General features: G+C 37.8%; 1 protein-coding gene across 1 annotated transcript in view; it reads left to right on the top strand.

Moving 5' to 3' along the window:
• Positions 1-12,978, top strand: part of TMEM244 (transmembrane protein 244) — a 31,226-nt gene extending 18,248 nt beyond the window's left edge. The window contains exons 4-5 of the mRNA XM_078001067.1: positions 9,734-9,859; positions 11,953-12,978. Of these exons, the coding sequence (XP_077857193.1) occupies positions 9,734-9,859; positions 11,953-12,020 (194 nt within the window). The 3' untranslated portion in view covers positions 12,021-12,978. The remainder of the gene's footprint in view (positions 1-9,733; positions 9,860-11,952) is intronic.
• The last annotated feature ends 291 nt before the right edge of the window (positions 12,979-13,269 follow it).

Here is a 13,269-nt window from a genome sequence, read left to right as displayed (position 1 = left end):
CTTATATAAATTTTCATTTCATTGTATTGGGGGTGAATTTTTATTCATTATTTTTAAAGAAAAGGACGAATAATAATGTGTTGATGTAGAAAAATATTTGTGAGATATAAAATAGAAAATTAAATACAGCAAAAGAGTTCATATAATACAATTTCATTTTTGTAGCATAAAGTAAAATACATGGTGTCAGTGATAAGAAGTCTGGAGAATTATGCAACAAATTGTTATCTCCCATTTGGGATGACAGAGAACTTTCATTTTCTACTTTGTACATTTCTGCTTGGTTTTATTTTTCTTCCCAAAATAGTATAGAACTTGTTGCAGAAGAAAAACAATAAGAAAGAATACACTAAGGCAAAATTTGTCTCTTTTAAATTTGGCATTTTTGTTGAATAGTTATTAATTAATATCTAGTATGTTCATTAACCTTATGTATATTAATAATTATACCTATGTACCTTGAATATATGTAAAATATTCTTGTTTGGGGGCTCTTCATGGTGAGTTTCCTACATCTTTAGAAAAGTAAAATTTTAATGTGTTCTATCATAAAATAAAACATATTAATTAATGAAAGTTTAGAAAATATCTACAAGCAGAAAAAAGTAAAATAAATCACATACTTATATTCTATATACAGTAATTACTCTTACTATTTTGTTAAGTTTTTCCCTATTCTTGTTTTTTAATGTATTGTCAATTCCTTAAATCATACAATTCACTAGAAAACCATTGGAGAATCTTTTTGGGGTACAAATATGCAAATATGGAAAAATTGCTGGAGGCCAGTGAAATGGGATTTCTAGTATAATTTGCATAGGAAACTTGTTCAGTTAGAGTGACTGAATTGAAATAAAAAGCTTTAGAACAGCCTCCTCAAATGGGTATCCTTTTTTGGTGCCATTATTGATTCAATTTTGGATAGCAAAGCATACGTGAGAACGAGATACTTCGATTCTGAGATACAAGAGGTCTAACACTTTATCTTAACTTTCTTTCAGGCACTTCCCTAGCTTTTACCAACACTATCCACAAACGATTAAAAAATATAGTCCCAGTAAAGAGTCAGGTATGGGCCATGTGTGTGTTTTGGGTAGAGGGAGAGATTGAACACTCAATTGTCATTATTTAATTCTAGTCTTTGGGTCAGTCATTAAAGAAAAGGCAATATCACAGGCTTATTGGAGAAGGCTGTGTTTTTTCATAGCGGAGACCAGTGATGATCTTGTACATAGCAGGGATTAGTGAAGATCCCCAAAATGCCTGGCAGAGTTTACAGTCGTCCTTTCCTCTCATGAAACACAAACATTTGTACAAAGATATCAATAAACCCTAAGCCTATTAAATCTTTAATTTTGGGCTTGGGGAGATAAATGTCATAACTCTTCAAAGTTGTTGCTCTGAGAATCTATACTTGTCTAATCTCAGAGATATTAATAAAATATAAGAGTAATCTCAGAGACTTTGGCATGTATTTATTATGGTCAGGTTTTGTGTAGGTTTCAATAATTTTGTCACCCAAGAGATCAGTTTTAGCAAGGACACTGGAAAGTGTGAGTCCAGTTAAAACACTCCAATTACTAGTATCTTTCCTCTGCATCGCAGAGAATAGTTTGCAAATTTCTTTCATTTTACATTAAAATCCTCCCAACAACTTTTTGAGATAAATAATACTCCATATTCCAATTTATGGAGAAGAAAACAGACTTATCTAAAAGTTAAAATCCTGCTCAACATCTTATAATTCTTTATTATTATTATTATATTTTAAGTTCTAGGGTACATGTGCACAATATGCAGGTTTGTTACATAGGTATACATGTGCCATGTTGGTTTGCTGAACCCATCAACTTGTCATTTACATTAGGTATTTCTCCTAATGATATTCACCCCCAGCCCCCGACCCCCCCGACAGGCCCCAGTGTGATGTTCCTCGCCCTGGGTCCATGTGTTCTCATTGTTCAACTCCCACCTATGAGTGAGAACATGTGGTGTTTGGTTTTCTGTTCTTGTGATAGTTTGCTTAGAATGATGGTTTCCAGCTTCATCCACATCCCTGTAAAGAACATGAACTCATCCTTTTTTAAGGATGAATAGTATTCCATGGTGTATATGTGCCATATTTTCTTAATCCAGTCTATCATTGATGGACATTTGGGTTGGTTCCAAGTCTTTGCTATGTGAATAGTGCCTCAATAAATGTATACGTGCATGTGTCTTTATCATAGAAAGATTTATAATCCTTTGGGTATATGCCCAGTAATGGAATTGCTGGGTCAAATGGTATTTCTAGTTCTAGATCCTTGAGGGATTGCCACACAGTCTTCCACAATGGTGGAACTAACTTACAATCCCACCAACAATGTATAAAAGTGTTCCTATTTCTTCACCTCCTTTGCAGAATCTGTTGTTTCCTGACTTTTTAATGATTGTCATTCTAACTGGCATGAGATGGTATCTCATTGTGGTTTTGATTTGCATTTCTCTGATGACTAGTGATGATGAGCATTTTTTCATATGTCTGTTGGCTCCATAAATGTCTTCTTTTGAGAAGTGTCTGTTCATATACTTTGCCCGCTTTTTGATGGGTTTGTTTTTTTCTTGTAAATTTGTTTAAGTTCTTTCTAGATTCTGAATATTAGCCCTTTGTCAGATGGATAGATTGCAAAAATTTTCTCCCATTCTGTAGGTTGCCTGTACACTCTGATGATAGTTTCCTTTGCTGTGCAGAAGCTCTTTAGTTTAATTGGATCCCATTTGTCTATTTTGGCTTTTTTTGCCATTGCTTTTGGTGTTTTAGTCATGAAGTCTTTGCCCATGACTATGTCCTAAATGATATTGCCTAGGTTTTCTTCTAGGGTTTTTATGGTGTTAGGTATTACATTTAAGTCTTTATCCATCTTGAGTCAATTTTTGTATAAGACATAAGGAAGGGATCCAGTTTCAGCTTTCTACATATGGCTAGCTAGGTTTCCCACCACCATTTATTAAATAGGGAATCCTTTCCCCATCTCTTGTTTTTTTCAGGTTTGTCAAAGATCACATGGTTGTAGATGTGTGGTGTTATTTCCAAGGCCTCTGTTCTGTTCCATTGGTCTAGATATCTGTTTTGGTACCAGTACCATGCTGTTTTGGTTACTGTAGACTTGGAGTATAATTTGAAGTCAGGTAGTGTGATGCCTCCAGCTTTGTTCTTTTTACTTAGGATTGTCTTGGTTATGTGGGCTTTCTTTTGGTTCCATATGAACTTTAGAGTAGTTTTTTCCAATTCTGTGAAGAAAGTCATTGGTAGCTTGATGGGTATAGCATTGAATCTATAAATTACTTTGGGTAGTATGGCCATTTTCATGATATTGATTCTTCCTATTCATGAGCATGGAATGTTCTTCCATTTGTTTGTGTCCTCTTTTATTTCGTTAAGCAGAGGTTTGTAGTTCTCCTTGAAGAGGTCCTTCATATCCCTTGTAAGTTGGATTCCTACGTACCTTATTGTCTTTGTAGCAATTGTGAATGGGAATTCACTCATGTTTTGGGTCTCTGTTTGTCTATTCTTGGTGTATAGGAATGCTTGTGATTTTTGCATGTTGATTTTATATCCTGAGACTTTGCTGAAATTGCTTATCAGTTTAAGGAGATTTTGGGCTGAGACGATGGGGGTTTCTAAATATTCGATCATGTCATCTGCAAACACAGACAATTTGACTTCCTCTTTTCCTAATTGAATACCCTTGATTTCTTTCTCTTGCCTGATTGCCCTAGCCAGAACTTCCAACACTATGTTGAATAGGAGTGGTGAGAGAGGGCATCCCTGTCTTGTGCCAGTTTTCAAAGGGAATGCTTCCAGTTTTTGCCCATTCAGTATGATATTGGCTGTGGGTTTGTCATAAATAGCTCTTTTTATTTTGAGATACGTTCCATCAATACCAAATTTATTGAGAGTTTTTAGCATGAAGGGCTGTTGAATTTTGTCAAAGGCCTTTTCTGCACCTATTGAGATACTCATGTGGTTTTTGTCATTGGTTCTGTTTACATGATGGATTACGTTTATTGATTTGAGTATGTTGAACCAGCCTTGTATCCCAGGGATGAAGTCGACTTGTTCCTGGTGGATAAACTTTTTAATGTGCTGCTGGATTCAGTTTGACAGTATTTTATTGAGGATTTTTGCATTGATGTTCATCAGAAATATTGGCCAAAATTTCTCTTTTTTTGTTGTGTCTCTACCAGGCTTTGTTATCAGGATGATGCTAGCCTCATGAAATGAGTTAGGGAGGATTCTCTCTTTTCTATTGATTGGAATACTTTCAGAAGGAATGATACCAGCTCCTCTTTGTACCTCTGGTAGAATTCGGCTGTGAATCTATCTGGTCCTGGACTTTTTTTGGTTGATAGGTTATTAATTATTGCCTTAATTTCAGAACCTGTTATTTGTCTATTCAGAGATTCAACTTCTTCCTGGTTTAGTCTTGGGAGGGTGTATGTGTCCAGGAATTTATCCATTTCTTTTAGATTTTCTAGTTTATTAGGGTAGAGGTGTTTATAGTAGTCTCTGATGGTAGTTTGTATTTCTGTGTGATCAGTGGTGATATCCCCTTTATCATTTTTTATTGTGTCTATTTGATTATTCTATCTTTACTTCTTTATTAGTGTTGCTATCAGTCTGTTTTGTTCATCTTTTCAAAAAACCAGCTCCTGTATTCACTGATTTTTTGAAGGGTTTTTCATGTCTCTATCTCCTTCAGTTCTGCTCTGATCTTAGTTGTTTCTTGCCTTCCGCTAGCTTTTGAATGTGTTTGTTCTTGCTTCTTTAGTTATTTTAATTGTGATGTTAGGGTGTCGACTTTACATCTTTCTTGCTTTCTCTTGTGGGCATTTAGTGCTATAAATTTCCCTCTACATACTGCTTTAAATGTGTCCCAGAGATTCTGATATGCTGTGTCTTTGTTCTTATTGGTTTCAAAGAACATCTTTATTTCTGCCTTCATTTTGTTATGTACCCAGTAGTCATTCAGGACCAGGTTGTTCAGTTTCCACATAGTGGTGCAGTTTTGAGTGAGTTTCTTAATCCTGAGTGCCAATTTGATTGCACTGTGGTCTGAGAGACAGTTTGTTGTGATTTCTGTTCTTTTACATTTGCTGAGGAGTGTTTTACTACCAATTATGTGGTCGATTTTAGAATAACTGCAATGTGGTGCTGAGAAGAATGTATATTCTGTTGATTTGGGGTATAGAATTCTATAGATGTCTATTAGGTCCACTTAGTGCAGAGCTGAGTTCAAGTCCTGGGTATCCTTGTTAACCTTCTGTCTTGTTGACCTGTCTAATACTGACAGTGGGGTGTTAAAGTCTCCCAATATTATTGTGTGGGAGTCTAAGTCTCTTTGTAGGTCTCTGAGGAGTTGCTTTATGAATCTGGGGGCTCCTGTATTGGGTGCATATATATTTAGGATAGTTAGCATTTCTTGTTGAATTGATCCCTTTAGCATTATGTAGTGGTCTTCTTTGTCTCTTTTGATCTTTGTTGGTTTAAAGTCTATTTTATCAGAGACTAAGATTGTAACCCCTGCTCTTTTTTGCTTTCCATTTGCTTGGTAGGTCTTCCTCCATCCCTTTATTTTCAGCCTATGTGCATCTTTGCATGTGAGATGGTCTCCTGAATACAGCATACCAATGGGTCTTGACTCTTTATCCAATTTGCCAGTCTGTATCTTTTAATTGGGGCATTTAGCCCATTTACATTTAAGGTTAATATTGTTATGTTTGAATTTAATCCTGTCATTATTATGTTAGCTGGTTATTTTGCCCATTAATTGATGCAGTTTCTTCATAGCGTCGATGGTCTTTACCATTTGGCATGTTTTTGCGGTGGCTGGTACCGGTTATTCCTTTCCATGTTTAGTGCTTCCTTCAGGAGCTCTTGTAAGGCAGGCCTGGTGGTGACAAAATCTCTCAGCATTTGCTTGTCTGTAAAGGATTTTAATTCTCCTTAACTTATGAAGCTTAGTTTGGCTGGATACGAAATTCTGGGTTGAAAACACTTTTCTTTAAGAATGTTACATAGTGGCCCCCCACTCTCTTCTGGTTTGTAGGGTTTCTGCCAAGAGATCCACTGTTAGTCTGATGGGCTTCCCTTTGTGGGTAACTTGACCTTTCTCTCTGGCTGCCCTTAACATTTTTTCCCTCATTTCAACCTTGGTGAATCTGACAATTATGTGTCTTGGAATTGCTCTTCTTGAGGATTATCTTTGTGGTGTCTCTGTATTTTCTGAATTTGAATGTTTGTCTGCCTTGCTAGGTTAGGGAAGTTCTCCTGAATGATATCCTGAAGAGTGTGGTTTCTAACTTGGTTCCATTCTCCCGTCACTTTCAGGTACACCCTTCAAACGTATATCTGGTCTTTTCATATAGTCCCATATTTCTTGGAGGCTTTGTTCATCTCTTTTCAGTCTTTTTTCTCGAATCTTGTCTTCTCGCTTTATTTCATTAATTGATCTTCAGTCACTGATACCCTTTCTTCCTCTTGATCAAATCGGCTATTGAAGCTGGTGCATGCATCACAAAGTTCTCATTCCATGTTTTTCAGCTCCTTCAGGTCATTTAACATCATCTCTACACTGTTTATTCTAGTTAGCCATTCATCTAACCTTTTTTCAAGGTTTTTAGCTTCGTTGCAATGGGTTAGAACATGCTCCTTTAGCTCGGAGAAGTTTGTTATTGCCAGTCTTCTGAAGCCTACTTCTGTCAACTCGTCAAACTCATTCTCCATCCAGTTTTGTTCCCTCTCTGGCAAGAAGCTGTGATCCTTCGGAGGAGAAGAGGCACTCTGTTTTTTAAAATTTTCAGCTTTTCTGTTCTGGTTTCTCCCCATCTTTGTGGTTTTATCTACCTTTGGTCTTTGATGTTGGTGACCTACAGATGGGGTTTTGGTGTGGATGTTCCTTTTGTTGATATATATGCTATTTTTTTCGCTTTGTTAGTTTTCCTCTAACAGTCAGACCCCTCAGCTGTAGGTCTGTTGGAGTTTGCTGGAGGTCCACTCCAGACCCTGTTTGCCTGGGTATCACCAGTGGAGGCTGCAGAATGGCAAATATTGTTGCCTGATCCTTCCTCTGGAAGCTTTGTCCCAGAGGGGCACCTGCCTGTTTGAGGTGTCTGTCAGCCCCTACTGGGAGGTGTTTCCCAGTCAGGCTACATGGCGGTCAGGGACCCATTTGAGGAGCAGTCTGTCTGTTCTTGGAGCTTGAACACCATGCTGAGAGAACCACTGCTCTCTTCAGAACTGTCAGACAGGGACGTTTAAGTCTGCAGAAGCTGACTGCTGCCTTTTGTTCTACTATGCCCTGTCCACAGAGGTGGAATCTACAGAGGCAGCAGGCCTTGCTGAGCTGCAGTGGGCTCCACCAGTTCATGCTTCCAGGCCTCTTTGTTTACACTGTGAGCTACTCAAGCCTCAGCAATGGCAGACACCCCTCCCCCCATCAAGATGCAGTGTCACGGGTCTATCTCAGACTGCTGCACTAGCAGTGAGCAAGGCTCCGTGGGTGTGGAATCTGCCAAGCTAGGCAGGGGAGGGTATCTCCTGGTCTGCTGGTTGCTAAGACTGTGGGAATAGCACAGTATTTTGTCAGGAGTGTACTGTTTCTCCAGATACAGTCTGTCATGGCTTCCCTTAGCTAGGAGAGGGAAATCCCCCAACCCCTTGCACTTCCCAGGTGAGGCGATGCCCTGCCCTGCTCACCCTCTGTGGGCTGCAGCCACTGTCCAACCAGTCCCAGTGAAATGAACCAGGTTCTTTAGTTGGAAATGCAGAAATCACCTGTCTTCTGTGTCAGTCTCGCTGGGAGCTGCAGACAAGAGCTGTTCTTATTCGGCCATCTTGGAACCGACTCCATAACTCTTTTTTTTTTTTTTAAAAGAGACAGAGATTCACTCTGTCACCTGGTCTGGAGTGCAGTGCAGTGGCACGATCATAGCTTATTGTAATCTCAAACTCCTGCACTCAAGAGATCCTCCCATCTCAGCCTCCTGAGTAGCTAGGACTATGGGGCAAACTATTATGCCAGGCTAAGTTTTTTTCAATTTCTTTTAGAGACAGAGTCTTGCTATGTTTCCCAGGGTGGCCTTGAACTCCTAGCTTCAAGTGATGTTCCCACCTCGGCCTCACAAAGTACTGGAATTACAGGTGTGAACCACCGTGCCCAGACAAGGTCTTATGACTCTTTAGCTGTAAAAGCGAGACTAGAATGCTGTTATCTTGACTTCAAATTTTGTATTACTTCCCTTAAGTCATGCTTTCTTTCCTATCATGAACAAAGCATAAGTATTCTGTATTAATAAACATGAATACAGCTTGTGCAAGACTAAAATCACTGTCTCCAAGCAGCTGCAAGTTAACCTATAAAATCTCTAAATGCTGACAAAAGAGGCATCTCTCTTTCTCTACAATAATGTAGTGATTCTGTAAACCAGTGGGGGAGGGAGGAATGAAATGTGATGGAAAGAGATGGTGTCAATATGACACAACAGGACAGTTCTTTCTTGGATATTAGGTGGCAGGACATGCTGAACTGATCTCCACTGATCAAAGGAATTCCTGTACAATAGAAAAGAAGTTAGTATGAATTCTGTATTTAACTTTTGAAACCAGTTAAGTTAAATTAAATAGAATTGAAGAGGAATATGTGTGAGGCCTTTAAAAAGATTGCACCTGGGGCTTGCTTCCTTGGTACCTCCCTTACCGACTGCAATTGCTGGCTTGCTGGATAATAAATTACTTCTACACAGTAGGACATAAGGTGATTATTTTATTTTTTGCTTTGAAAAATATTAGAGTTTGCCTAGATTTATTTATCCCTGAATTATATGAACATATCACTTATTTTCTGTGTTTTAAGAGGAAAGGTAATTTTTATGGAAAGTGGTATCATTTACAAAGGGACCTTGGTGGTGTATCACATATATTTGTCACTTTAAAGTTTGATGGATTTCTCTTTTGAAACCATGATAGTCTTAAAGATCCATATCAAAGACAAGAGGCAAAAGATTGACCCATCACATGTTCAGGGCTCTTAGAGATTTGTGGTTCTCACGTGTAAATATCTAGCTCTTCATACGTGTTCAGGTAAACCACTCTGTCACAACTAGTGGATTTAGGAGAGTGTCTCCATCCATACCTGTCATCTATGAGACTTTCTTTCATTCATGGTTATCAGTTATGTTTCCCAAGTGACGATCTGAACGAACCATTTTATTACAAAGACACAAAGGAACTCATTTCCAAGTTAGGCAGTGCTTGGTATCAAACAAATGTTATAGTTCAATAAACTCTTACATTTGGTTTAATTTTTTTTTTTCATTTCTCAAAACTCAGAACTGGATTTTTTCATTAGTTTTTAATATATCTTAAAATGAGATTTGCAATCCAATTACAGATTTGCACATATTGGTTACACTGTAACACTTCTTTATTGTATTTCACTTTCTAAAATGTTAAATACAAAGAATGTGAAACAGAAATGATATATTGTGGTTTTCTACAAATCTAAAAATTGTTAAAAGATAAAATGCGTTAATCATTTTATCCAAATATGAGGATTGTTAGGAAATGGAACATTTAAAAAATTCTTACCAAAATTTCTTCTCAGAGTAAGCTTTCCTGGTCTTATTACTAGTTGTATATCAGAATGTTAGTTGCTCTAGTCCCCAATAATTATATTCTTCCTTGTATTTGCAGTTCTTTTAGTTTCAACAGAGGTCACCTACTTTGTTTGTGGATTGCTTTTTGTTCCGGTTGTGGAAGAATGGGTTTGGGATTATGCTATTTCAGTAACTATTCTTCATGTTGTCATCACTTCAACTGGTAAGCAAAATGAAATAACAGAAACAAGGAAAATGTATTAAAACAGATGTTGGACGTAAACCACTTCCTGAGTAGAACTTTGTTGTCTGCATATTCTTGTATGATAGCTAAATGATAAAAACTGAAGATGAAAGGTCTTCCTCCCTCTTTCCAGCCACATTTTTTTCTACCGCTCTTCTCAGGGAGGTTTTTTAAAACTCTTTAAAAAATGTTTTATTTTGAAATAATTTTAGAGTTACAGAAAAGTTACAAAAATATAACTGAGAGTTCCCATGTACCCTTCACCCAGCTTCCCCTAATGTTAGCATTTCATATAACCATAGTACAATTGTCAAAACTAATGAATTAACATTGGTATAATACTATTATTAGCTAAACTTCATTTGTATTACCCTGGTTTTCCCTGCATCATTTTTCTGTTTCAAGATCCAACCTGATTCAGAACTAAACTGAAATAGAGATCTTTCCCTTTCACATTCAACTTATCACCAACTTGGCAAGGTTTGCCCTGTAGGACATATTTTTCCTCCAAAACCCTTCCATGAGGGCAGAAACTGATCAAAGACTGGGAACTGGGATTCATGGACACCTGTCCAGCAACAGTTATTTTAAAACAAATACCAGTTCTTAGATTAAGTGGTTTTTATTTCTACCTATGATTTTTGGAGTCAGAAGAAAATATATACAAATTCCAGTCCTACATTTTACTAGGTGGGTAGTTGTGGCCAAGTCACATCTCTCACATCAGTTTCCTTCTCTACAAAATGTGGGAAACCTGATGAGGTTTCAATTAGATAATAAGAAATTGTCTGACATGTGTCTAGTATATAATATTCACTCAGTAAATGACTATTTCATCCATTTGTTCGCCTATCCACTCAAAATTTACTCATCCACTGTATTTTTTTCTCCCTTACTATACTGCCTTATTTTTTAAAGCATATCAGTCAAAATATGAGTGATAACCAACCACAGGTTATAATTCAAAGTTTATTCTTACTTATGACCAACTTAAATCACTGTCATATTTTCAGTGCCCTGATCTGTTGATAGTATAATCTGTCTCTGCCAGGTGCAGTGGCTCACGCCGGTAATCCCAGCACTTTGGGAGGCTGAGGTGGACAGATCACCTGAGGTCAGGAGTTCAAGACCAGCCTGATCAACATGGTGAAACCCCATCTCTACTAAAAATACAAAAATTAGCCAGGCATGGTGGCGGGCACCTGTAATCCCAGCTACTTGGGAGGCTGAGGCAGGGAGAATCCCTTGAACCCAGGAGGCAGAGGTTGCAGTGAGCTGAGACTGCACCATTGCACTCCAGCCTGGGTGACAGAGTGAGACTCTGTCTCAAAAAACAAAAAACAAACAAACAAACAAAAACAGTACAATCTGTCTCCAACTGAAGAACACACAATTTCCAAATGAATTACAACTTCCCAGCTTCACTGCTATTAAAGAATGCCAGTATATTCATGGCCTAGTATCAGTTTCCACAGACACAAGCCCTCCCTCAGTAACTCAAAGAATCACTGAAGGCCCTGCCCCCATCACTCTACTTCTGAAGTGCTCTACTTTACTTTGGGGCTTAATTTTTTCTGCAAGACAACCACCAATATTTGTAAAAGGACTTGGAGTATAGGTGGTTCAATCCTCAGGGTTGAGATGAGCTATAGGTTCTGGACCTAGAAAAGTTATGAGTTAATCATCTAACACGTGGCACTTAGAAAATGTTAACAAATGACTACTGGACAGAAGTGACTTACTTCAGCATGAAGTGGTTTGGAATTCCTGAGGGAACTAGGCATTGAGGATTCAGGATGGCCTTAGGATGATCACTTAAAATCAACTTTGGGAGCTAACCTGAGAACCTCACAATTCATAGTATTATTTCTAGGAGAAGAGTTGTAAAGGTTTGACTTAACAAGTGACCTTTTAGACCAGGACTGAAGTACAACTGGGGGCTACCTGATTTCGTGAACATGGATAAACCTTTTCTTGTTGGGTGGACATATTTTGACCAAACAGGATTATTTCGTCTTGAGTAAAAGATAAAAATGCATGTTTTGAAATTAAACATTTTTTTTCTATTGCAGTTATGTTGGAATTCCCCTTGACATCACATTGGTGGGCTGCTTTAGGTATAATGAAATTGTTTGTTTAGATTCTTTAATGCACAGAAACAACGTTAAATAGAACAACTGTGGAAATATATTTTATTTTCTCATAGATTTTATAATCATTACCTTTCTAAGATAATAATAATATCTAAGATAATTTTTAAAAAAACACAGTTTTACTGAAGATGGACTCCACTGATTGTCTCTTTTGGCCCAAATATACTCTCAGGCCAACCCAGATACCATCCATGGGAGAGAAGGTGCAATCTTAACATGTATTTAGAAACAAAAATACATCCGGTAAATAGACATATAAGACGTATAGTGGCCGAGTGCGGTGGCTCATGCCTGTAATCCCAGCACTTTGGGAGGCCAAGGCAGGCAGATCACTTGAGGTCAGGAGTTTGAGACAAGCCTGGTCAACATGGTGAAACTCCGTCTCTACTAAAAATACAAAAATTAGCCATGGCGTGGTGGTGGGCACCTGTAATCCCAGCTCCTCAGGAGGCTGAGGCAGGAGAATCGCTTGAACCTGGGAGGTAGCGGTTGCATAGAGTTGAGATTGCACCCCTGCACTTCAGCCTAGGAGAGGCAGAGCAGACTGTGTCTCAAAAAAAAAAAAAAAAAAAAAAGAGAAGAAAAGAAAAAGGAAAAAAAGTATAGCATACTCTACTTCTGCTTCTGGTACAATTTGAATTTACAGAGGAATAACAGATGTTGATGTCAATAATGAAGGAGCTGGAGTGAAAGTCAGTAAAGACTATATTCTGGCACAGTCTTCAATAAGCCATGGATTTTCTTAGCTTGCCTCCAAGACTGATCTGCACCAGTTTTTTCTCCCTTTCTTCTCCTCTCATTTTTCCTTTATAGTAGGAAATAGGGACTGCGTTTCCACGAGGAGCAAAACTTGAGCAGATAGATATAACTTTCTTTAAAAAGTGTTTTAGGGACCATTTTTGCACTTGTAATGGAATCTACATACACACTTGATTATATGCTCATGGGTGCATCAAACATTCTACTGTAAAAACAGGCAGACTGGGTAGACTCAGAAACAGTATGAGTTACAGGTACATGAAAGAACGGATGCCAAACAATACAGTTCCTCTTCTTTCCTTCTCTGACATTTCCTCATCTATTCACAAAGCTTCATGCTCTCACAGCTTATTATGGGACTATATTTTATTTATTCCTATGTTCCAAGACACAGTTTTCTCTAACTTCTTATTGTACACAACTTATCTAAATAAGCCCTCTCATAACATTTATGGATCCTCAAAAGGTTGAATTTTT

Source organism: Macaca mulatta, chromosome 4 (genome assembly GCF_049350105.2).
Source record: "Macaca mulatta isolate MMU2019108-1 chromosome 4, T2T-MMU8v2.0, whole genome shotgun sequence".
Lineage (NCBI taxonomy): Eukaryota > Metazoa > Chordata > Mammalia > Primates > Cercopithecidae > Macaca > Macaca mulatta.
This window is presented reverse-complemented; position numbering and strand designations above follow the sequence as displayed.